The sequence below is a fragment of the Capra hircus genome, chromosome 20 (genome assembly GCF_001704415.2).
Source record: "Capra hircus breed San Clemente chromosome 20, ASM170441v1, whole genome shotgun sequence".
Taxonomy (NCBI): Eukaryota; Metazoa; Chordata; class Mammalia; order Artiodactyla; family Bovidae; genus Capra; species Capra hircus.
The window spans coordinates 9,142,158-9,169,119 of record NC_030827.1 but is presented as its reverse complement, the minus strand read 5'-3'; the positions used below and the strand labels follow the sequence as shown (position 1 = coordinate 9,169,119).

Genomic DNA, 26,962 nt, shown 5'->3' with positions numbered 1-26,962 from the left:
TAACCCCCTCAATGCCAGCCTGAGAACCCTGATCCCAATCACCAGGTGCCTGCAAATCCCCACTGGGTTGGAGCATCTGAGAGCTTGAGGGGGAGATGGAGACAAGTTGGCAGAGGCAGTAGGGACGCTTTTCAGGGAGACCTCATCCTTTTCTATCTGTTCTTCCCTCAGCCTTCAGCGCTCTGCTTCAGGCAGGCTGCAGATGACCTGGTGATTCATAACATAGGCAGCTCCCGGCTTCACCCATCTCAAAGGAGAATTTGTCCCGGAAATTCTGGATGACTGCTTTTCCTGGACAGGTTTCCCAAAGACGGCAGCTGGTTCTTTGCTATTATGGAGCGTGGCCGCTATAAGGACAGCATCCAAATCAAGCCCTTCGTGCTTACGCAGAATCTGGGAAGCATATTTCTGAAACATGGCTTAAGTCTACAGGCGCAGGTCTCTGGAGAAGCTCCAGCTGGCTCCAAGAAGCAAGGAGTCCAGAAGTCGAGCCAACAGCAAAAGAACCCAGAAGGGCAGTAACTTTTCATAAGAAGAAAAAAAAAAAGAAACTAAATGGAAACCTTTCCTCTCCTCCAATTTTCCATCCTATTGTTAATGCTTAATCCTGCACTAAACGAATGTTTCTGCTTGCTGTGGACAGCTGTTTCCACTGAGCCAGAGCCAGGGAGAATCAGTTCATGTGACCACAGTAGGAGGGATTGATGTTAGGAAGGATTTTTATTGGTAAGAATCCCAGGAAATAAGAATCTGTTACTTAAAGACTCTTCCCTGCACCTTTTTTTGCAAGTTTTGGGGTAAAGGAGATGGAGTCAGGGCTTTCCCAGGTGGATCAGTGGTAAAGAATCCGCCTTCCAAAGCAGGAGATACAGGTTCGATCCCTGGGTCGGGAAGATCCCCTGGAGGAGAGCATGGCAACCCACTCCAGCATTCTCGCCTGGGAAATCCCATGGACAGAGGAGCCTGGTGGGCTACAGTCTATGGGGTCGCAGAGTCAGACATGACCGAGCGACTGAGCAACAACAGGTAAGAGCCAACTCTTGGAGTATGGGGGTTAAGGTCTGCCTCTTTTCTTCCAGCCATGTCAGCCACGTAAAGGGAAATACCCTTCCCCATGATAAAGGTCAGGTTTAGTTGTCCAGGCCTGTTCTCCAGCATCACCATGCAGCCAGCCAGCCGCTCCTCTCTGAGGGGCGTGACTTGCATGGCAATGAGCAAATGGCTCTCTGTTCCTCTCCCAACTCCCAGACCCGAACAAACCCCACCCAGGACCAGCTTTCCAAGAATCCAGCATGACATGAATAAGAAGCAAAGTCACAGGACACCATCTGGAGATGGCCCATCCCATAGTGGTGTCTGGAACCAGTTTATAAACACACAGACATGCCCTCATTACATCATCTGTACATTCTGACATGCTCTGAAATTCCTTCGAAATGAAAAACAGTGAAGGTTTGAAGACACCAAGCGCTTGGCAGGGAGGCACGGACAGAGTGAGGGAGAGGCTGGCAGTGCGTCTGCCCTTGTCGGGAGATGAGTGCTCTAGATGAGGTGACTGACAACTGATCTTGCGTCAAAAATGTCTAAGAACAGAGAAGGGCCACCTAAGTTGGACAAACATACACTGACATCCAGGCCTTTCTGTTTAAATGACTGACGCTCCCTTCCAGGCAGCCTCCAACCTCCTGTGATCTCCTTGGAGGACCTGCTCACCAGGAAGAAGTGACCTTTGCAGATGGCCAAGCCCACCTCCCACTGGAAAGTTCTACTGCCTCATATAGGAGCTGGCACTTCACACTTCAAGCCCCTCTCTTATGGGATTTTATCATGTAGATATCTGGAGCCTTATCCACCGTCAAGGAGAGGTCCGATTGGGTTTCTGCAGTTGACCAGCTGGTACCCAGTGAAGCATGTGTGGTGCTCTATTATCAGGGTGAGTGGAGGCCTGGCCCACTGCATCACTGGCCCCATCGAGTCCAGCCTTCTGTGCCCTGGTACCAGGGAGAACCCTCTGAATTCTCAGGGACTCTTGGCCCAAGATCCTCTGCACCCTTGAGGCACAGAAACAGAACTGCCTCTGTGCCCCCAAATCACACACAGCCTGCAAGCCCTTTTCCTGAACTGGCTCTGCTTTACCATATCCCTCCATGTCAGAGACGTTTGCTACCTGGTTTAACCGCTACGGCTGGCCCTGAACTGGTAAAGCGGGAGGGGGTTGGGCTGGATGAACATGGATTTTTAGGGAACTGCAAACCATGCAGTATTTCAACAACTTCGTGTGCTCCGCCACCAGCAGATACAAATAGTCTGTCCTTGAAGCTCAAGAGTAAACTCAACACAAGGAATGAAGAGGGGCAATGAGCCCCTCATGGCACACCTCTTCTGTAGCAGACAGTAAGCCCCAGGAGGGTGGGAACAGCTCTGGGAAAAGTGAAGGGTTTGTGAGTTCCCTGGTGGTCCAGTGGTTAAGACTCCATACTTCTAATGCAGGGACTAGGGGTTCCATCCCTGTTCAGGGAACTAAGACCCCACATACTACATGGCATGAGCAGAGAAAAAAAATTTTTAATCTAAAAAAAAATGAAGGGTTCAAGAGACTCAGTGAGGTGGGAAGGAAACCCAAGGCATGTCTACAGGGAGACAGAAGAGCTGGTCTGCGGCATCCATAGGCTCGTGCAGCTGGGCCTGGCTTCATGTGCGTGCCCCGTGTGATCACACAGGGCCCTGAATTCAGAAGGGTCCTGGGTCTGGTGTAATGCTCTGCTTTCGTCATCTTGAAATTGTGAATAACATCTGAACTAGGGGCCCCCATCTTCACTTTGCACGAGTCCCTGCAAATTATGTACATCGTCCTGCATACAGCTTCCTCCCCCTTCAGCTCAGATCACTCCAGATGGACATAAACTGACTTTCAAACCACTGAGAACTTGAAGGAGAGCAGGGGAAACACAAGTGGGTGGCAGGAAAAGGGCTGGGGGGAGACCCCTCCTTCCCCTACCTCCGGAGAATGCCCACCAGGTCTAGGGAAACTCTGGCTCCTGACCCCTCTCACCCCGTCCAGGAGGGGCCAGCACAGGAAAGAAGTCAGCTTCACAGGGGGTTCCTTCAAGTGGGAGGACATACTACGGAGGGATGAAGGCAGCAACAGCCCCTGGAAGCAGGGAACCCTACTCCAGAAACAGGGATCAACAGAGAATGTCACTGGGACTCTGTCAGACGCGCAGCACAGACAGAAGGAACAGCCGCTTCAAACAGAAAGGCTCTAATGATATCTGAACTTGGTGATTTCCCTCTGCTCCCCTCTCAACCCTCCCTTCATGGCTGTGGGGTCACTTGTCGGTAGCTTCCTTGAGCTAAACTGACCCTAAGCGAGATTTCTCCTCCTGAGGAGTGGGAAGAGCATGGGGAGGGGGGGAAGCCTGGACACCCCGAGCGCTCTGAGCAGCACCCGCCAGTGCCTTAGACTTGACAGCCTCCAGCCCACACTTTATCTCAGCGCAGGAAATAAAACCCCACCAAGCCAATGCAACACAGCGACGGTAACAAAGATGCCCCACGGTACTCAGGAATAAACAAGAAGCACTTCAGCTGTCCCTCTGTCCAAGCAAGCATTTCCGAAGTCATGGGAGGGGTTAACCTTTAAATCTCTTTCGTCCCCTCCAGGAGACCTGCCCTCAAATTACACTGCTCAGTCCAAGTGTCAGGAGGCTGGGAGCGGGGGTAGCGTGGGGGAAGGGAAGCAGACAGGGCGGGAAGCTTCTCTGACTTCTCTGTGGTGTCTCTGGCTTGTCAGGGGAAGAGGGCTGCACCTGGTTGCTGCCTTCTAGAACAGGAGCCCTCCACATCACCTTCATCCTGTAAAGACCTCAGTCTCCAAATGGACCTTTCACCCTCAGCTCTCCCGGGACTGGCTGCCTCCAGGCCCTGCACACTGACCGATTCCACAGGGAGACAAGCAGGGTAACTCCTGGGGCACAGCTGAGCACAGCTGTGGTGGAGACACAGCAGATGGCCTGGGTCTGGCCGCAGACGTACGCTGAGCCACAGAGGCCCTTCTGAGGAGACTTCCCCCCGCATCTGCAGAGCCCTCTGAGCTCTCCTGGGATTGCCAGGTGGCTCAGGGGTAAAGAATCCGCCTGCCAATGCAGGAGACTCCGGAGATGTAGGTGTGATCCCTGGGTCAGGAAGATACCCTGGAGTAGGAAATAGCAACCTGCTCCGGTATTCTTGCCTGAAAAATTCCACGGACAGAGGAGCCTGATGGGCTACAGGGCACAGGGTCACAAAGAGCCGAACAGCACTGACCACGCACACGCGCTGAGCCCTTCGTCTCCGCATCCCTCAGGCCCACCGCTCACCTTGCATTTGAAGGGCTTCACGTCCGAGTGGACAATCATGTGTGCCTTGAGGGTCTGTTTCTGCACAAAGCTCTTGTAGCAGAGGTGACACTGGTAGGCGCGGATGTTGGTGTGGATCAGCACGTGTCTCTTCATGTTGGCCAGCAGCGTGAACTCCCGCCCGCAGATCCCACATTTGTGCTCCTTCACGCCCTGGAAGCAGCCAAGATTCAAAAGAACCATGGTGAGCAGGTACAGACTGCCGTCGGGACAGCAGTCTTTGCTTTCCTCTCTGACACATAAACCCACCAAGAACTTCGCGACAGATGTTGAGTTCCAAACAGTATGGCTGTAGCCTTGTCAAATAACTATTTTCTTATAAAGTGTTGATTACATAATCTTTTATTTTCTTCTGAAAACCATCAACTAGCCAGATGGTTAGAGGAAAAGACAGCTATTGCTTCTGTTGTTCCTGCTGCCTGCTTGGGGTTAATTCTGCAGTAACAGCTCTCGCGGATTAATAGGATTTGGGTGAGAGCACTGCGGAATGTTAGCTAAAATGAGTCTCTAACCCAGCTTTCATGATCATGAAAAACAAAACCTCCTGAACTTATACCATTTCCCGTATGAAAACCAACGTTCTCTTGAATTCTCATTAATGGACTTGAAAATTCAAACACAATCAGATCCACACTTCAAAAAAAAATCACAGCTTGATAATCACCTCTTAAGACGGTACCCTGGGTTCCCACAGGCCATGGTGGCCTCAGTGTGATTTGACTATGAAGCGCCTCCAAGCCAGCTTCTGTCCGACAGAGAAATTTGGCAGAGGATAGCTTTCTCGATTAGAAAACAGGAAAGAAGATTTTCTAGTTTCCATGCTGTTTGTGGAGAAGTGTTTGAATACTTAAGCGTCAACACCCTCAACTGAAAGCATGTCTAGGGACTCACTCACGGCGTGAGTAGAACATTACCTAATCCTGGCCAACCAGAGCTTCCCTTAAACAGCTGCTGAAGAAATTTTGACCCAGAATGACTTTTGGGAAGGAAAATGTAGAGATCCATGGTAATAAAACTAGGGTTATTACAGGTTTAGACAAGTCTTTAGCTAACAACTGTACCTTATAAAACCCATACGGCCTGTTATTCATTCATAGGGACTAGGGCGGGGCGTTGTTCTAAGGTTCTCTCTGCCTATATTTCCATTTCTTTCATTTGGGACACGGTACAAGAAAGTACGTTCAATACATGGTACATTCAGAAAACGAAGATCATGGCATCTGGTCCCATCACTTCATGGGAAATAGATGTGGAAACAGTGGAAACAGTGTCAGACTTTATTTTGGGGGCTCCAAAATCACTGCAGATGGTGACTGCAGCCATGAAATCAAAAGATGCTTACTCCTTGGAAGAAAAGTTATGACCAACCTAGATAGCATATTCAAAAGCAGAGACATTACTTTGCCAACAAAGGTCCATCTAGTCAAGGCTATGGTTTTTCCTGTGGTCATGTATGGATGTGAGAGTTGGACTGTGAAGAAAGCTAAGCACTGAAGAATTGATGCTTTTGAACTGTGGTGTTGGAGAAGACTCTTGAGAGTCCCTTGGACTGCAAGGAGATCCAACCAGTCCATTCTAAAGGAGATCAGCCCTGGGTGTTCTTTGGAAGGAATGATGTTAAAGCTGAAACTCCAGTACTTTGGCCACCTCATGTGAAGAGCTGACTCACTGGAAAAGACTCTGATGCTGGGAGGGATTGGGGGCAGGAGGAGAAGGTGCGACAAAGGATGAGATGGCTGGATGGCATCACCGACTCGATGGACATGAGTGTGAGTGAAATCTGGGAGTTGGTGATGGACAGGGAGGCCTGGCGTGCTGCAGTTCATGGGGTCACAAAGAGTCGGACACAACTGAGCGAGTGAACTGAACTGCACAAGAAAGTACCACTCCTCAATTCTGGTGAGCCCCTGGCACTAAAGGGTTGGAGTTAGGGTCCCTGCCTAGCCATTTACTGACTGCATAATCTTGGTTGGGTCCCTCAGCCTTTCTAGATGAAGCACTCAAATGGAGTGCTGGGCTCTTCCTAACTGGAATACTGTCTAGTCTAGGTGACTGCAGATGAGAAAGGATTTATGCTAATAGATCTAAATTTTAATGTCCTCCTAAGAAGATGAATTTTTAAAATGTGTTGCATACTCAGTGATTTTAAAATTATTAACAAAAACTATTTTCTTACTGAGTTTTAAAATTTACTTCAGTATCTCTATTCTCAAGATTCCTATACTTGGTTGCGATTGAAATGATAATGGGATATCATCTATATGATATCATCTATATATAGATCTGCTTTATCATATCATATATGATATATATAGATCATATATTCAAGTACAGGAACAATCTTACAGAAGTTTTATATGTTCTACAATGTATGTGACTCCTTTCTCACACATTTAGGAATCCCTGAAATCAGCACACAGTCCCTCTGGCCACTGTCTCTCAGTTCAGGCTCTTTGTTGATGGCTCCTGCACTAGGTAGGCACCTCCTCTCTGGGGGTTTCTAAGGAGCGTTGTGCAGGGCAGCTGTTTGTGCAGAGCCAAGGCAGCTACACATTTTGTCTTGTTTGGTCTTAACTGATCAGATGAAACCCGCAAAGCCAGAGCAGAAATATTATCTTGGCTGGGCAAAGTCCTCCACTGACCTTTCAGAATGAAAGAATGTTTTAGCGACTCTGGCTCCCTAGAAGTCTCTCCTGCCAAGAAAACCACTTGAAGTCAAGGGTGACAGAGTAGAGGTCAGTGGGGCAAACGTCCCCTCTTGGACGCTTAAAGCTGACCTAAGTTAGCTTAGCCGGGTAAGATTTCAGGGACACACCGGGGACTTGTTTTAGTTCATCCTGAGTGACTCTAGGGCTTTGGTTGCAAAGTAGGCTGAAGGTAGACATGTGGGCCTATATTTCTCCTTGAAGATCTGAGACAGGGGAAGAGAAAACCAAACCCAGAAGAGAAGAATGCGCTCATGCCTCCTATAATGCAAACCACAGAGCACTGCAACCAAGAGGCAGAAGCTCAGTGGGGGAAGCACGGACCCTGCTGGACCCAGGCCAAGACTCTGCTCCCCTCAGAGCCTCCTGTAAATGAAGCAGTTGAAAGGAGAAACTAAGCCAAAAGGTAGCCACAGATTCAGCAGAAAAAGACCTAGAGAACTTTCCAGAGTTTTCTAGAAGGCTCTGACTAGTGTATCCCAGGTGCAAAGCTGGTCTTGGGTAGTTGAGACTAACGACACACTCATGCCAGTGCCGTGGATGAAGTTTCCAGAAATGAAATCTTAGGAAATCTGGGAGGCTAAGAAGCAACAGCACAAGGACCCGCTGTGATGTGTCCTTCATCTTTCCTCACCCTCCTCTCCAAACCGCATTATTTCCTTTTCGGCCCACCTGAGACTCTAGAAGTCTAGATGGGAAAAGGCTTGATGGCTGGGCTCCTCATTCTCTCCCATTTCAAGGTGAGGAAGAACATTAGGGCTCTACACGTGTTAGGGGTGGGGAGCCACGCAGGGCTCCTGGATCCTCTCCTCCAAAGACGGGCCAGCCCCGCCCCTGGCCAGGAGCCCCGCCCCTGGCAGGGAGCCCCTCAGTACCTTGTGGGTGAGGGAGTGCTGCTTGAGGTGGTGGGGCTGCACGAACTCCATGCCACACTCGGAGCAGATGTAGGGCCGGATGTCCTTGTGCTTCATCATGTGGTTCTGCAGCTGGCTGGGGTACTGGAAGGTCTTGTCGCATTCGGAGCAGTTGTACTGGATGGGGCCCCGGTGCGTGGTGAGGTGCCTCTTGAGCTGGGCCAGCGTAGGGAAGTCGAGGCCGCACTCCACGCAGATGTTTTCCCGCCCGCTGGCGTGCTTGGCCTCGTGAGCCTTGAGCTCGCTGGGGTAGGCGAAGCCGCGGCCGCACACGCGGCAGCTGTGCGGCTTCACCTCGCTGTGCTGCATCATGTGACGCTTCAGGTGGCTGGTCTGCGTGAAGGCCTTGTGGCACACCTGGCACTTGTGAGGCCGGGTGCCCTGGTGCGTCAGCATGTGGGTGTGCAGGTGGCTCAGCTGCTTGAAGAGCTTCCCGCAGCGGCTGCACGCGTGCGGCTTGATGCCGCTGTGGCCCAGGATGTGGGTCACCAGGTTGTACTTGGAGGTGTAGGACTTCTCGCAGGTGGGGCACTGCCAGCGCTTCTGCGCGCCGCCCACGTCCACATAGTAGCTGTCGTCGATCTGCACGTTCACGTCCACCCGCTCCACCTTCTGCTTGGTCTCCTCGCTCTCGGGCGGCTCGGCTTTGCGGGGCAGCGGCGGCTCGGGCGGCCGCTTGGGCAGGAAGGTGTGCCGGCTGAAGGGGAAGGGTGAGGCCGAGGGCACGAAGAAGGGGAACACGAGGCCCGGCGCCACCTTGGGGTAGTAGGGGTAGGGCGCGGGCAGGAACGGAGGGGCCGTGGGCGCAGGCCACACGGCGCTGGGCTTCACGGGCTCCTGCTTGACGGCCTTGCCACCCAAGTGCTCCAGGCTGCGGTAGAACTGGAAGCCCACGTTACACAGGTCGATCATCCGCGAGTCGTACTTGGGCCGCGGTGGCGGCGGCGGCGGGAAGAGCAGGGGGAGGTCCGGGGCCCCCGGGTTCTTGTTCTCCTCGGGGTGCAGGGCGAGAGCCCCGTCTTCCGCGGGGTGGTTATAGGGCATCTTGGTGGGCATGCTCTTGCGTTTGCGAGACCCTCCTCCTTCAAAGACCCCTGGGAATCCGTCTAGCTCTCCTGGAGGAGGCTCGTACCGGAACTGGGAAAACGGCCCCCGGAGAGCTTCCGGGAAGGGGTGTCCTGGGGGAGCCTTCCCTCGGGAAACCACGGGCTGCAGGCCGTGGGGAAAGGAGGGGGCCCTCTTCACACCCAAACTGAAATGCACATCTTCGTCTTTGACCATCTTCAGTTCCTTCTGCATCCTTAGCAATTTTCCTTTAAAGAGAAAGAAATTTATTGTTTTTTAAAAAAAATCCCATTTTTTCCATTAACATTTTTGGCTAGATGTCAGTACCAATTTATAGAGAGTAATGTTTGTTTAATAGCCATCCCCGTTTATCCTAAGGCTGTTTAAAATATCATTTTTCCCCCTTGCAAACTTGGTTACTAATGTAGAAAGCACTGGCCTCTTGGAGTGGGACCCTAGGGCTTCAGTGAAAATCCACAGTCACAAAACCATAGCTGGGGCTGGGGTGGGGGCAGGGTATGAGAACGGGCTGGATTGAGAAGAAACCTGAGAATTCATCGGGCATTTTCCCCATCTAAGATGAAAGTACCAAGGCCCAGAGAAATAACGTGCTGAAATCCCACTTCTACTCAGTTCAGGAGTCAGAACTAGGACACCTTTTTTCAGCTTGAGATGCAATTGCATCTGCCAAATGGCGATTTAAATGTCTTTTAGGATCATTTCTCTAAGTGAATTGATCTCCACTGCCTCTCCCTGTCTAAGGGCCTTTGCTGCTGGGGGATGGGGATACTGAAGGCCACACAGGAGAGGAGACTTTACTGTTTACAGATCTCAGACTATCTGGATATCCACCCCCAGCAAGGTTGCTGGGGTATATTGAGCAGACAAGATCAATGTGATTAAGAAAAGCATATACTTCAGTGTTAACAGAGTCATTCTGGCAATCTGTGCATTCTACCCTTCCACGTGAACCAATATCAGGGAAAAAAATCCCAAGATTGTGAGTCTCTCAGACTGCACTTGTGTCTCTTCCTTCACACAGGCGTCATCATAGAGCTTGGTCTTTGGTGTTGGTGACTCCTGTGGTACCTGTGATTTCCCTGGCATGTCTGGGAGAGCCTCTGGGGCCAGAATCTCAGCCAGGGGCCGTGCTTCCTCACGCATGTCTCCTTGCCAATCTTGTAGCCTCCTTGCTTGGGTACAGGTGGAAAGAACCAGATGGCTGACTTCACTTTTCCAGCAAAGGCGCTTTCTACCTAGATCTTCTGGGCCTGAATGGGATTGGCCCCCTTTGCTCAGCAGATGCTCTTACAGAACCAGTCAGCCTGGTTAGGAGTCAGGTCTGGCCTCAAGCCACTGAAGACAGGGCTGGGAAAGGTTCTGGATTCACACAGGGCTCTGGCCCCTGGGAATGACCACTTGCTGAGCAGTGCAGTGTGAGAGTTCCAGGACCAATGATTTTCTGTAGTCCTTGGTGAGGCAAATGCAATTTAATTGTGTCACCACTGACCTACTAAAGCAAAGAAACATTATTGAACAGAGATGATGTGATTTTTAACATGAACGCAGAATTATGTCTGCAAATTCAGAGATTTTACATATGCACATTTTAATTTTCTCCCTATTTTAATATGGCAAAAATCCCCCTCCCCCAGTTTCTGACTTGTGCGTATATATACACCACCTCTAAAATAGTAGTCTGCCCTCTCTAGAATAAAATTATAACTCAAGAGGTTTCAAAAAGCATTGAGATTCATCCATGGACATTTCTCCAGACTTGTAAGGCAGAAGCCTCTTCCTGCATAAAGATCTTAAGGAGCACTGCCAATCCCTACAGAGGTCAAGGAGAACTAGATCTGCTTCCTCCTGACCTTCTTGAGACAGAAGTCAGCTGTAACTGCTGCTAGTTATTATTACCCCTGTCTTTTTAATCTAAGATGACAAAGAGGGCCCTGGGTGCGGGGTGGGGGGGGAGGTGGTAAAAGAATTACACCCCAAAACCAAGTCCATATCAGAGATGGGGAGTGTTGAAGGGGAGAGCAGAGAACAGATGTCTCCTCAGGAGGCCTTTTATCAGTCAACTTAAAACCCTGAATGGCCTCTGCAGAAATATTAACAGACTCGGAAAGACCTAAAAGTTTGCAGCCTACACATTCTCCTCTATCTCTGAAATAGTTCCACTGGTATCCTTGAAAGATGTGGTATTCCCATGCAAGAGGCAAGAGAGGCGTGGGTCAGCACAGGGGGTGGGGAACTGCAGGCCCTCCTCTGGCTGATACTCTGTGGCTGCTCCCAGCAAAACAGCAGGTTAGAAGCCAGTTCTCTGCCAGGACGTGCTGAAATAATGTGCAAAAATAAAGAACTGAAATCGTCAAAGTAGACAGCTATGGGAGAATGCAAAAAGCATTGGTTTGAAGCCTGAGGATCTGGGTTTGAACGCTGGCTTTTTGTTAGTAGCTGTGGGAAAATGAGGAAGTTAATTTGGAGGTTTGATTTTCTCATCCGTGAAATAGGGGTTGGCATATCCCCATGGGGTTGTTGGATACTTAAAATAGGGTGTGTTTGTGAAAGCTTATTAACACTGGACAGTTTAATAGTGTACTCTCGCATGGTAAGAAAGGATAGACAGGAAAGGAGGCCTGAGGTGGTAATCAGGGATTAAAGCCAACTGACCTCATCTCTGTTTTCCAAGCTGAGTTTCCAAGCTCTGTTTTCTTGGTCAACAGTGACTGGCATTTTGGGCCTCCTCAAACCAAGGCTATACCTGTTTGCCTCGAATTGGTCTTGTCCCAGCAGGCACTGTGAACCACACTCAAAAAAGCCAACGGGAAAGACCAGGATGAGTTTATTTACTTAGTATGGAGATCAACCTTCTAGTGTAAGGATACTCTCTCATCCCTTCTCTATGGCTCTTCACTATTATGGACATATCTTCAAGTCTTATATTCATAACAGATGACTTTGGTTACAAAAGGGTTTTGGGATTGGGTTGGGACAAAGAGGACAGGGTGGTCTCATGAGCTATTTTAGCCAGTCTATGGGAAGCTGAGGAATTGTCCCTGCCTAATATAAGAGGTCACTTTCCCAGAGACAGAGGACCTGTGTGGCAAACGCAAAGTCTCAGACACTGGGGCAGTGCTGGGCAACACTGGCAAACCAGCTCTTGCAGCTCCTGCTGGACTCTGAGGGCAGAGACTGGGTCTGTTGGATGCACTGCTGGTTTCCAGTCCCCAACATCATGCCTGGCACAAAGCAGGTGCTCAATAAACCACTGTGGGATGAGAGAAGAAATGAATGGTCCTTACTTTTATTCTTAAAGTCTCCATATGGAAACTTTTATGTTGAATTTTATTATATCTTACATTTATATAGACTGCAGGTGACTTTTGGAGGATGTCCCTAATCAGATCATGAGGACACATAAATTCTCAGGCAGTCACTGTGGGAAGAACCCAATATATACACCTTGCGTGTGCTTTTGTTTGGCTCAGTTCCCAAGGATATCGCTCCCTGAATTGACTCTCAGATTCAGGGTAAGCCCTAAATCCTGGCTGTACTAATGCTAGAGGACAAGATTCTGCAACTAAGTCAGGAAAGAGGTGCCTGAAAAGTCCGAAAGGCGGCAGTTAGAAAGACCCCTGGATTGAAACTATGAAGCATGAACCAGGAGTGGGTGATTACTCTCACTCTTCCACCCCAAGGAAATGTCTGGGAAGTTAGTGGCAGTCTATCCTTCGTACTAATGTGAGGGTAGAGAGGGAGCGGCCTTAGAATAATCATGCATTTTCATTGCTGTAGTCAGAGAATGTTCTAAGGTCCCTGGCTTTCTTCCAAGTATACTCAGCCACCAAACCCAATAGGCTGTAAGTCACGAAGCACATGGTTTGAGGAGGAGAATATTGGGTTGATCTATTCTAGAGGAAAATGGGGTTCAGGATGTCTTCTCTAACAGATGTTACCCATGAGAGTTAGTTAATGAGGAAATGGAGAATGAATGGATTTTGAAAACAAAAACAAAATCTCCTCTTTGAACTGTAAAGACCAATTAGAAATACAAGGCTTAACCAAGAAGAAACTACATTTAGTTTGGGGGAAAAAAATTTCTTCTAATAATGCCCTTTAATTGGGAATTCACCTACTGCACCAAAATATAAATATCCCCCAGATAAAATTACTGGTATTTTGTGGTTCTCATTGGAATGGAAGTTCAGTCCAGTAAATGCTATTTGAAGAGTCACTCTGAGTCAGCATCCCAGGGGCAGATCTGTTTATCCTCATTCCACAACAATGATTTCTATTCATTCTGAAATTGGTGAAAGAATATATTCTCTGATATTCTTTATTCCTTGAAGGTTTCCAGTGTTTCCTTGGAAAACATTACATTTTACTCTTGGAGATGCTGGCTTCCCTTTTAGTTTGAGAGGGTGGCGTTGTATTTACGTGGTCAGCCCTGGAGCTCTGACCTCAGCAAAGATGACAGCAGGGAGGAGGTGCAAGCGGAGAAGCTGAAGCCTAAGAAGCAGCAGTGAGGGCAGCAAAGGGTGGGCAGTCGTGGGAGGATAACAGGAAGGCGGAGGGGAAACACGTGGATTGACTGCCAACCTCTCTCTATTCATACAGAGGGATATTATTATAAGGCTCCTCCAAAATGGGGTTTTATTGGATCACCTGGTTCTTTCTGAATTGGTGGTAACAGAAAAAGACTTTGAATCTTAGAATTAAATATTCTGATGATTCAACATAATTGTCTTACCATATATGTGGTTGTACTGCTGAGTTCCTCATCTGCAGGTGTTTGGCAAGTAATGATTCAGTCTTGAGTTCCCGATATTGGCAGGAACAGAAGGATCTCTGTATGCATCTGGCAGGTAGAGCATTGTGTTCTCAAGAAATAAATGGTCTGCCTTGTCACTCCCTGGGTTAGACGGAGACTCCAGAAAAGGGAACCAGATGCCTGGTAGCCAGACCCCAGGGCCCTTCTGGATGCTCCTGTGTCCCCTGTTTAGTTTGTAAACCTGAATTCCTTTCATTTTGTTATAAAAAGTAATCTATCCACCCATAGCATGAGCTGAGTTTCCTAGGTTGGTCAGAAAATATTAATTGGTGATGAGACCTATTCACATGTGCAATAGTTAATTGAAGTCACATAACGTTTTTTTTTTAAGTTCCTAAATACCACCAAAACTAACATAAAGTCAAATTTAGTTTTCCATTGTTTACATTGTCCATAAAGCACATGCATACATACTATTTGCATATAGATATAGATATGCTTTTAAAGAGTCCTTCTTAAAACAACAAGAAATTCAGCTACTAACTTGCGTAGGTTAAATGAATGTGGGTTTCATTTAGGAAAATGCTTAATGCCTAGATCTCGTTTCTGAAAAGCACTAGTTACTTGAACACTGAAACAGCTGCTAGCATGTAGGGTTATCACTGTCCTCGTGACCCATTTAAAGGAAGGAAATGAATTGGAGATTATGACTTAGCAGTTCTCTCTCCCAGCTCTCAGAGCTAATATATCATTCAGGGATGGAGCTCCAGCTGGAATGTTAGAATTTTTCTCCTAATTTCTTTGGAGTATCCTTAGAGTATATCTCAATTTTATTATTTCATGTTCATAAATTAAGTAAACTTGATATACCCACTCCTAGCTAAGCCAATAAATACATGCATGTTTAAAAGCTGAATTTAGTCTGTCTCTGAAAATGACAGCATATTTGGTCTGTTGGACCTTAGAATCGGTAGATAATACCAGAAAATGTGACCCTCTGGCAAGCAAAAGTATTAAGAATCAACACATAATAGATGAAGTTAGCCATGTGTGGAAGGAACCTATTTTAAAAGTGTCACTCAAGGCAATAGTTTTGTGGAAAGGGGAGCAAAAATCTGTTTTGTGTCATATTTGTCAAAACTCATGGAACAAAAGAAATGAATTTTACTGTGCATAAATTCAAAATAAGTTTAAAAATATAAAAGAAATGTACAAATGCCCCTGTGTATATTATAAAAGACATAATTGAGGATATTTGAGAAATACCCAGCAGTAGTTAAGATGACCAGACTCTATACTCTAATCAGTTCATATCTTTGGAAAGCATCCAATAACATGCATATGGTTTATAAAGAGGGGTATTTGCTTTTAAGAATTTGATGATCTAAATTTCTGCTCTAGCCAAAGGGAAGATGTTCTATATGGCCGATGGCAGGTTTTTTTGTTTTTGTATGTATTCTATTCAGCAAGAACTTTGTGAGGCAGGGCTTATGCGTTAAACTATATCCTTCCAGGTCTTCTAATCTTTGGCCTTGTTTGCATGTTCAACAAACAGTCTTCTCTAATTGCTCCAACATTCTTTGGAATGTTAAGTTACTCTGTCATTAGTGGGTAAGATCATTCTGGTGACTAGAAAATATGCTCCTACCCCTTGTCAATTAATAGGTTGATATTGACATCTAGGTTCATAGATCACTCTTGTAAATGAATCATTTCCCCCAAGACTGATTAATGGAATCTCTTACAAAATGGAGCTGGTGAATCTGCAAGCCTGCTAACCAAACCCTGAGTCGTGGCAGTCCCACCAGGAGCTGATACTCTGTGAAGTCTACCTGTGTAGCCTGCTTTCTTCTTTCTCTGATACCTTTCATTGAAGATATTAACCAGAGGGTCCCAAGTTTCTACAGGGCTGGAGGTGGAAAGAACCTAACCTACTGGAGGCTTTATGGAGACTGAGAGGTGAAACTTGCCTTTCCACCAGAGTTGGAGGAACGTTCCTCACTTTTCTGAGGTCTGTCATGTTTGTCCCACTCATTGACTGGGTCCTGTGCTGCTAGTCACCTTTCTGTGTGGGTGGGTAGCTTGTATTTCTAACAGAATCTGGTAGAAAGTCAGAAACATGCCTGTTGCCTCATATATTGTTGGGATTCAGTAATTGCTTGGGAATTTACTTGGCAGATGCCATGTTCTAGCTTGCCCTTGCTCTATGATCCCAACCACAATTTTGCCATTACATGAAAGAAGAAATAACTGCTTTACTTGGCCTGTTCCAATTCATCCTGAGCCAACTTCACATCAGTGAACTGCCAAGAACATCTCCAGTGAGGAAGGGGCTTTAGGGAAGGTGTGGCAATGATTAGGATTGTGCTTTCCAGAAAACATGGTCCCCTCTGCTTCATCCTGGCTCAGAATCTTTGGCCAGTATGTGCCCTGTTCCACTGACCTGGAAGATGGAATGTCCTGTAACACGGAAATGAATGAATGTGGGAGGGCTCTGGAAATGCCCAAGGGGACAGTGACCACATGCCTGAGGGAGGCCTCTGAGGGAGTGTGTTGCCATTCTAGCAAACAATATTCCAAGAGGGCAGGCTGCCACCATTTCTCTTGCTTACTCAACACCACCAAGTGCCCCGTAATCTCCAGGCAAATATTCATTAGCTTTGTGGAATCCATACCCATCCTAATGGGCAGATGGATCTGTGACCTCATCCTTTCTTTTTATTTTTACGTGGGTTGGGTTCCTGCTGTTTTTCTGCCTTCTGATGAATAATCATTCCTTTTTCCCTTATGCTTTTTAATTCAAGATTTTTCATTGACCTGCTTCATTGCTGATTCTTGTATTCACTAAAACCATTCTTGGAAAATATATATACTTATAAAATATCTAGACTCATCTCCTCATGTACTGGTACACGTAGCCTATTTTTGGAAAGAAATACAGGAATCTTGCAGTATTAGTTGCCTTGCCAGAGAAAGACTGTATGGCTGGAGGAAGAAGGCTTGAAAGTCTAGCTGCTAGTCTGAGAGAGCAGTTCCTTCAGAGTCTGTAGGAAGAGGCTGCTCAGTTGTACAACTCCCTGCACAGAGAGGAGGCTTTTAATTACATAAAATTGTATACTGTGAGTAACTTAGTTATTCAAATACTTGCATTCAAAATATAAAACTGCGTGTTGTCTTTCAAACAGCAAATATTCAGACAAAATTAGTATTGAAATCCCCTTCCTTTTGGAAGCTGAACAATTCTCTTTATACGTTTCTCTGGACTCTTTTTCTGCCCAACATCTTTTGATGCCTGGGCAGCAGAATAATTAGAATTCTGGTGCCCACATTTCTACCTCTGACCTTGGACAAGTCACTGAACCTCTGAACCTTCCTTTGCTTACCTGTCGGCAGAGTTTACTCTGGTTTATACTTTGGGTATGCAGCTTTATGACCCAGGCTTATATCATCAAGGAAATAAGTATAAGCAACCACAAAGACCACATTAAGAAAGTCACAAATAAACTACATTCAACTACAGATAAACTACCTTCAATCTTAAAAGTTCAGGTTTGGAAGAAAGGCTATGACTAACCTAGACAGCATATTAAAAAGCAGAGCCTTTACTTTGCCAACAAAGGTCCGTGTAGTCAAAGCTATGGTTTTTCCAATAGTCATGTATGGATGTGAGAGTTGGACCATAAAGAAGACCGAGCGTCAAAGAATTGATGCTTTTGAACTATGGTGTTGGAGAAGACTCTTGAGAGTCCCTTGGACTTCAAGGAGGTCCAACCAATCAATCCTAAAGGAGATCAGTCCTGAATATTCACTGGAAAGACTGATGCTGAAGCTGAAGCTCCAATACTTTGGCCACCTGATTCAAAGAGCCGACTCATTGGAGAAGACTCGGACGCTGGGAAAGATTGAAGGCTGGAGGAGTAGAGAACAAAAGAGGATGAGATGGTTGGATGGCATCACCGTCTTGATGGACATGTGTTTGAGCAAGCTCCAGGAGTTGGTGATGGACAGGGAAGCCAGTTGTGCAGCAGTCCATGGGGTCGCAAAGAGTTGGACATGACTGAGCAACTGAACTGACTGTCTCATTTCTCCAAAAAGATAATATGACTTCGGGATTCACAATGATTTCAGAATCACACTCAAATATGACTAATCCAGTTTCTCCATTCTGCCCAGCCCTGAGTTTTTCCTTGGCTCTTTCCCCAGGACTGAGAAGGAACTCCAAGATGCTAAGGATGAGACTGCTGGATGTGGGGCAATGTTAGGTCCTCCCCACCCCAGAACCTCAAGGTAGTTACTTAAAAGCTCCTTTCAGACCAGAAGTATGATTCTATTTATGCCACTGCAAAATCATAAAATGTCAAAGCAAAAAGTGGGCTCCAGCCTCAGATAGAGTTAGTCCTTCTTTCCTTTCAGTCCCCAAGTCTGTACCCACACCCTTGATGTAGCTTCCTCCCAGAGTATTGCAGCAATCTGCCTCCCCACCGCACTGTGACCCCCTTGAGGTCAGGACCAGTTCCCAAACTTTCCTGTGCCTTCTCTGACTTGTACAATGACTGGCACTCACTAACATTTTTAAGTGGTTCATTTTCAAATTGCAATAATTTTCTAGTCTTAAAATGATTTTAGTCTGTTTTTATCTGTAATAATATATAATGTAATATAGTTTAGGATTTGTTATTGCTTCAGCATGTCTCTGATTCTGGGGTTTTTCTTTGTCAATTTCTCCTTTCTAATAAGTTCTCTCTCATCCACCCCAAATGTTAACTTTCTGCATAGAAAAAAGGGCCCAGAAGTTAATTTGCCAGCACCTAACTGCCTTGACCATTCATTCTTGGGCGGCTTTTACAACATTTCGTCCATTGTTCCTTTGACGTGACTATTAGCACCTCATTTTCTTTCCATTCCCATACCTAGGTCTCTAGTTCAAGTGCCCACCACATTTCTCCAGGATTACTTTCAACAGTGTCCATCCACTTTTCCAGATCTTACTTCTCCTTTCTTCCAAATCTTTTTAATACCAATGCCAGTTCCATCTTCTGAAAATTCATCACCCTAATTTTGCTTGTGGTGGTGATGTGCCTGGCAAGAACACTCCCCTTCCTAGACACCCTTTCAGTTAGGAGTTGCCTTGTGTCACAATCTTGGCCAATGAGATGTAAGCAAAGGCTGCTAGGAACTTCTGAGAAAGCTTTTGCACTCCTAATGCAGAAACCACCCGCTTTATCCTTTCCTGTCTCTTTTTTCTGCTTGAAACACGGGTACGAGGCTGGAGACGGAGCAGTCATATTGGAACAGTGCAGTGATAAGGTTAATGACAATGCCTTCCACAAAGTATGGCTGAAGGCAAGAGGAAAAGCGTCACTGTGGAACTCCTGCACCCACTTGGTGCTGCACTTCTTCTTATTTAAGAAAATAAATCCTTTACTTGCTTAAGAAAATGTATTCAGAGTTCTGTGGCTTGTAGCTAAATATATTCCTCATCTGATACACAGAGCAAATCAAGTGTAAATCTCTCTCTCTGACCTCCAAAGTCCTTCATAAGCAGGTCCAATTCAATTCCCTTTGTCTCTATAATCCCCTCAACCCAGTGGAGACCACTCTTTGACTGTTTTCTACGTGGGGCAAAGTAACTCTTACCTCTTTGCCCTTGATTAGACTGGTTGGGCATCCAGGAATATTCTTTCTGTTGACCCACCTCATCTTCCAGACTGAACTTAGATTCAGCTTCTTCCTGTAACTTCTTTTGCTACTCTTATACCCAATTATCTCTCCCAAGAAGATAAATTCTATTCCATGATCTTAAGGAGGTGTGAATTAAATACAGTGTTTTTCCTTGTATTAAACTAATTATTTCATGGTTAGGTTTTGTTTTTCCAATCCATATGTAAGCTGTCTTCAGCCCAGGATTCATCCTCTTCTCTCTCCCATCGTGCCCTGCATGACACAGATTGCCACGTAGGTACCCAATACAGAGGTGCTGCTGGGCTTGGATTCTCCTACTATCCACTGCTATATTTGCTTTTAAAACAGAATTGTCTGTGGCTCTAAGAGCACATGTAAATTTAGGTTGTGTTTTCTTCTGATAAAATTAATATTACCATTAGTTGCCAGTTCATAATCAGTATGAATTAATTTGCCATGTGGAAATATTTTGCAGTAGCAAACATCACTGATTCTTTACTGTTGTGAGCATTACATTAGATTCATATGTTGTTGGTAGCACATCTATTGGTACTGGAGATCAACCTCCAGTCTCTTAAATCTGAGTTTTTGGCATGAAGAGGATGTGAGATTAAACAAGGAGAAATGGCTCCCATTTCTCCTTGTCTCAGAAACAGCTACAGTGGCCAGTTAAAAGGCTTGACTTGGGGGAGCTAGAGCCAGCTAGAGCCTGTTCTGAGCTAGAGCCAGGTGGCTGCAGGGGACAGAACTGCCCAGAAGCCTCCTTGGAGGGCAGAGTTCCCCTGCTGAAGGCAAAGGAGGAAAGAGAGAAGAGGGGAAAATGCCATGGTGGATTAGACCTTCGAGGGTTTAATTATTTTCTTCAATGAGATATTACAACATTTATGATCTCACTTTCTTCCTCTCTGTCTCAAACACACACACACACACACACACATACGTGTACACATACTCACAGGCGTTGCTATATTCTGTGGGTGTCTTGTATTAACAAAATAAAAGTACAGCCAGCATGGAGATTCCATAAGAAATTAAAAATAGAACTACTATACAATTCAGCAACTTCACTGCTGGGTACATATCCAAAGAAAACAAAGCTGTTATCTCAAAGAGATATCTGCACTCCCATGTTCGCTGCAGCATTACTCACAATAGCCAAGGTATGAAAACAACTTAAGTCAACCTAAAGTTATGCAATCTAAAGTTTGTAAAAGTAAAGTCTTCCCTGGTGGCTCAGATGGTAAAGAATCCTCCTGCAATGCAGGAGACCTGGGTTTGATCCCTGGGTCAGGAAGATCCCCTGGAGAAGGGAACAATCACCAATTCCAGCATTCTTGCTGGAGAATTTCATGGACAGAGGAACCTGAAGTCCTACAGTCCATGGGGTCACAGATAATTGGACACAACTGAGCAAGTAAGCACACACAATCTAAAGTTAACAACCCTCTCATCTGCCAGCTCTCTCCTACTCAGCCCCAGCTTTATTTTGCTGGTAAGTACTACCTGGAAAATAATGAGTTAGAAAATATCTCGGCCATTCATCTATTTATTCTCCACCTTCTCCACTGGACCGTAAGCTTCATGAGACCAGGTACCTCGCCTATGCTCGTCACTGTTCAACCCACCTAGAAGACTGCCTGACGCATGGTAGGTCAACACATTTGGATTATTTGGGAGGTTTTGAATATGTAGCACTCCCCCCACACACACCTAAAAAAAGGAATGCCTAGTACCCTCCCTAGACCTATGTTATATCAGGATCTCTGGGGGTGGGGCCCCACGTTAAGCATTGATGCTTTTGAAGAACTATGTAGGTGATTGTCATGGTCATTCAAGCTTAAGAACTGCTTTAAGGAGTTGCCTGAATACAGAGCCTATACAATGAGGGTAGCATGAGTGGACATGGGAGTGGGGTGGAGGAGGGATTCTGATGAAAGGACCCCTGTGACTCGCAGTCATCCCTGCCTTTCCACCACCCACTCAGGCTCCTAGATTTGGGCGGTGGGGGCGAGGAGAAGATTCTTCTCCATGCTAAGGCTGAGTTGATGAAATACAGCCCATAGCAGTGGCCATTCTAGGGTGCAGGTAATCCACAAAAGAAAGCATCCTGGATAGGTCATGCTGTACCTGGTGAGAGAGTGGGCAGACCCTCCTAATCCCTTTTCCTCCCAGGCCTAGCCACCTTGCAAGAAGCTGGGCTGGAGAATTGCACCCATCCCCAACCCCCCACCACAGGGATGGGTCCTCTTGGCTCTTTTAACCTGCAAAGGTTGACAATGAGGAAGAGGGTACAAGAGTTTCTCCCTGCATGACTATGATACTTCTGAAAGGTTGAGTTGCGGGATTTTTTTTTTTTTTTTCACTTCTCTCTTGGAAATCACCTCCATATGCTGATTGGACCAAGGACAAGACTTCTTCTTTACACTGAGAAGGCATTTTCCACTATATTTAGGAGACAAGTGGGACTACTATTTTCTCAGCTTCCTAAATGGATTTCAATGCCATTTGTCAAGGTTGGTTTTCTTTAAAAATCTTTTTAAAATTGTCTAACAACAAACAACTAGATGTAAAATCTTCCAATGTACTTTGATTGATGGTTCACACCTTTTGGAATATCTAGCTCATAATTTTAGAAGGAAGCAGCTGGTGCTCTTGACATTTAATTCCAACAAAATGCCTCATTCAATTCCCCCTCTCCCAGATAGGGTACACAGACTATTGGAAATATTCAGTAATACTGATCCAAATGTCCACATTAAGTGTGGAGGAAAGGTAGCGTAAGCTTTTAACATCCTGGAAGCTGAGCTAATGGCATTGAAATGGCTGTTCTTAAGAAAACATGACTGTGGCAAGAAAAGGTTGCTATTCATATCTGCATGGGGGACCTTTGAAACTAGGGTAAATACATAGGTTTTTGTTCCTGGGGCAGGTGACAATTTTACCCAAGGGACTTTGCTGTAAATCAATGGCATAAATATTGATAATGACAGCTATTGTTAACTGAGGACTCACTGTATGCAAGGCTTTTACATGGATTCTCTTGTTCATTCACTACTATTATTATCCCTATTTTATAGATAAGGTACTTGAGGTATAATGAGTATAAATAATTTGTCAAAGGTCACATCTTGAAAGCAGTAGTTCACAAATCACTTGCTGGCACACATTTACTATAAAGGGTCAAAGAGTAAATTTTTTTTGGCTCTGTGAAACCTACAGAGTCCATTGCAACTAGTCAACCCTGCTGTTGGGGCAAAAGCAGCTATCGTTGCCATGTGACAAAATGGGAGTGTCTGTGTTCCAATAAAACTTTATTGGTAATATGTATATAAATGGAAGAGAGAGAGAAAGGACTATATTGCAATAAAATTGGACAAAAATATTAATTAATTAAACATCACTAAATTACATTAACTTTAAAGGCTACGATATTGTATGGTTGAAAAAACCCTTTATTTACAAGAGCAGGTGGGGGGCAGGACTTGGTCCTGGGGCAGTAGTTTGCTAACTCTTGCTCTTCCGCAGTGATGATAAGCTCTCTCCTGAGGCCTTTTCCTTCGACTCTTTTACTTCAATAATCTTCTTTCAGGATCATTTACGTTTATGTATGAGCCATTGAGCCTTATACAATGACCTACTGAACAAATAATTGTTATTTTTTAGTAAGTCATATTCTCTTTAATGGCAGCAAGATTCTAAATATTATGATAGGAAAGGGCTTCTGGAGGGGTAGGATTATAAGCCAACAAGGACCCCTCAGAGGAAAACCTCTGGGAGCATTTTAGCTCTCAGGGGCTTGTAAGCTGGCATGACAGAAGCTGTTGCTGCTGCTAAGTTGCTTCAGTCATGTCCAACTCTGTGCGACCCCATAGACGGCAGCCCACCAGGCTCCCCTGTCCCTGGGATTCTCCAGGCAAGAATACTGGAGTGTGTTGCCATTTCCTTCTCCAATGCATGAAAATGAAAAGTGAACGTGAAGTCGCTCAGTCGTGTCCAACTCTGTGCAACCCCATGGACAGCAGCCCACCAGGCTCCTCTGTCCATGGGACTCTCCAGGCAAGAATACTGGAGTGGGTTGCCATTTCCTTCTCCACGTGATGGAAGAGGAGCTGGGCTTTCCAGCATCTGCTCTGTGCAGAGGCTCTTCATGCTCTCTATGTCTCCAGAGTGTCTAAGGACAGCTCCTTCCATATGTCTTCAAGGAGGACCTCAAAAACAAGCAAACCAGTAAGATAAAAGACCTGAAGAAGATGGAATCCTATATCACCTAATCCCCACATCAATCCTGCAAGACAGTCACCATTATTCCATTTTATAGGTAAGAAATAGAAGCTCAGAAGGTAAGTTACTTGCCTGAAGTCAGACAGTAAGTAAGTGGCTGGGCTGGCATTTCATAGCAGACGTGCCCAGCTTCTTTGCCTGTGTACCTTCTAGTTGGCCACACTGCCCCTTCGTAGTGGCCTGCACACGTCACCTTACTTCATAACTCAATCACTGAGTGAGTTTGGAAAGTTAGTTCAATTTGAAATTGTTTGCATCTACTCTGTAAAAATGAGGGTAGGAAACCTTGGTGTATCCTGCTCATTAGACATAGTTGCAAAGATAGTCAAGCAAGATAGCACATGTGAAATATTCTAGCAAAGTGTGAAACTGCGAAGGTACCCTGGTGGCATGTGTCAGAGGACTGGTCAGAGCTGTGGGAAGGCAGCAACTTTCACCTCTTGCCACACTGCTAGCCACTGAAAGGGTTTCCTTGCCCCCAGGGAGCCCTGGGCCACTGAATCATTCAGGTTGCCCAAGTCTGGGCAGGAATTAGCCCCCCAAAATCCCCTGAAATCAGCCCAAAGCTCAGGAACTTTGAAAAGGTTATAGAATAGTCATCCAATTTCTGTTCACATAAATTACTCTTATAAAGGCACTGGTGGCATCCCTACCCCTCCCCACGTTGCCTTCCTCCTACTTCCATTCCTCTAGTTTCAAAAGGGGTACTTTTTGAAAGAATACATGTAAATCCAATCCTTTCTCCAAGATCTAACTCCTGCTCTGTTATTTCAATGACGTGATAGGGAATGTGGTATAAGATGACGTTCATGGGTCTCTGCCTCAAACCTGTGACCTTTCAAAACGCTTGGCTAAAAGTTAGACAGGATGAGATGGTTGGATGGCATCATTAACTCAATGGACATGAGTTTGAGCAAGTTTCAGGAGATGGTGAAGGACATGGAAGCCTGCTGTGCTGCCGTCCATGGAGTCGCAAAGAGTGGGGCACGACTGAACATCTGAACAATAACAACAAAAAGTTAGGAACTAGAAAAGTGGAATAGCTTGATCATACTAGGAAAAAATTTCCATATGTCAAAAGTCACATAACATTCAACAGGAAATGGCAAACTGGAAAAATATCTAAGATCTTCTACAAATCAATCAGGAAAGTAACTACTTAGAGTGGAAAACTGGGCAAAAACCATCAAAAAGCAATGCACAAGCCAATTCAAGAGACAAATAAAAAAAGATTTTGGCTAGTTTCAAGTAACTCCAGATATGCAATTCTTATGGAATCATCAAAGTAGAAATGTTTAGATAAAACATACAAGATTATATCTGTTATATCTGGCATATGTAAATTGTGTGTGTGTATGTGCACACACTCACATGGGCATATGTAATCTCTCTATAAAAACCTATACCTGTCTGAGACAGTTCGGTTGACTGGAGAGAATGCTATTGGAGACAAGGATTGAACTGAATGTCAGATTTAAAACTTATGAAAACCACATATACAAACGTAGCCAAGATTTCAACTCTGAGGATTTGGACAGAGGGAGAAAGAAGCAGATGTATTTAAAGAGGAAGCAGTCTCCAAATCTCTTGTTTTGCAAAAATGTCTGGAATGAAGTCTACAGAGCCTGAGGCTCCATCAAAGACAAAATCATAAGGGAGAAAAATCCATTCATGAAACTAACTCATCCTAATGCAAATGACATTTTATGATTAGAGACAGAAACTGGTGTGAAGGACATTTTCTAAATCAATGTAAAAATGTGCAGAAATAACTGGATCTAAGTTGACTAAGAATTGTGTGACAAATTGATGAGGTGGTGAGGAAAAGTCAATTAATATACTGATGGGCGTGTTGTGAGAATCTGAATGCTACAAGGCTGAATCTAGAAGATTCTGGGTAACGACTATTTCCTTGGAAGGGTTAGTAAAAGAGAGAGTTCTTTTAAGTGCTTTTCCATGGCCTATTTTCTGTCCTTTGGAGATTTTTCACTTTTAGTGGTTGGGATAGGCTGACTCCCCCGCCCCCTCCAATAACAGGTTGATTCTATTAGATTATTGATCTTCTCTGGCTTTCTTACAAAAAGGGTACATTTGATAACATCATTTAATGGGCACTTGAGAAATGGCCCCTTTCAAGTGCTCATCTGCATTTGTCCTGATTGAAGAACTGGTGAGACTAACAAGATAGAACTAAACACCTTTCCACTGAGGGTCTCACCTGGTAAGAGGTGAGTCATTTGGGTCCATTTAATAATAACAAAAAATGTGAGCAAAGCCAATCTAGAGTTTAGGGCATTGCCTATAATTTCAAAACCTTTGAGTTTCAGCAACTCTATAGGGATTGACGAAAAATTCAACGAAAGTGGAGACTGATCCTGCCTTAGAACTTTTGAGGGAGAATTAAGCAAGCCATAATATAAGTGACCCTTGGTATAGCTTATTCTAGAAGATATGAGTTCTGTGCCAATCCATGTTTTTTGAACTTCATGTGAAGAGTGTGTGGGATATTCAAAGAAGGAGAGAGCACCATATGTAGATACCTTAAAACTGACAGGTGACTCAGCTCTCTCAGCGCTATCTAGGCTGCTGGCAAATGACAAGCATAATACAAAGCCCACGCAGTGTGGTGGTTAGCAGAAAAACTGGAAAAAAGTCATGAAATCTGTTTAGGTTAGCTGGCTATTGATCAAGACGGATTACAAGATAAAATGAATTGCGACCAAAATTAGATTAAGGTGGGCAACTCTACACAATTTATTTTTAATGACCTTTAAATAATATAATTCATTACCATTTAAAAATTTAATACGGCAATGTTTAAAGAAGAAAATGAAAATGATCAATAATACCACCACACCCATTAACTGTGTTAATATTTTTGGTCTGTTTCTTTCTAGTCTTTTACTATGCATGAATACATTTTCTTTTATAATACTGATTATTTACTATATATCTCTATGCAATATATAACTAACTCTGTGATAGACTACTTCATACAGAATCTTGGTTGAGTTTCTACTGTTTCCTTAAATTAAATTCTCTAGAAATAGAATTACCTAGTCAAAAGATATGAATTTTCAGATCTCAACACATATCGCAAAATTGATTTTAGAAGGTCAACCTAATTTATTCTTAAATTATCTA

The 26,962-nt window shown here is 45.2% G+C and overlaps 1 protein-coding gene across 1 annotated transcript in view; it reads right to left on the bottom strand.

Annotated features, from left to right (window-relative positions):
• ZNF366 (zinc finger protein 366) overlaps positions 1 to 26,962 on the bottom strand; it is a 64,324-nt gene that overhangs the window by 13,468 nt on the left and 23,894 nt on the right. The window contains exons 2-3 of the mRNA XM_018065747.1: positions 7,978 to 9,329; positions 4,359 to 4,550 (exon numbers count right to left, since the gene is read on the bottom strand). Of these exons, the coding sequence (XP_017921236.1) occupies positions 4,359 to 4,550; positions 7,978 to 9,315 (1,530 nt within the window). The 5' untranslated portion in view covers positions 9,316 to 9,329. The remainder of the gene's footprint in view (positions 1 to 4,358; positions 4,551 to 7,977; positions 9,330 to 26,962) is intronic.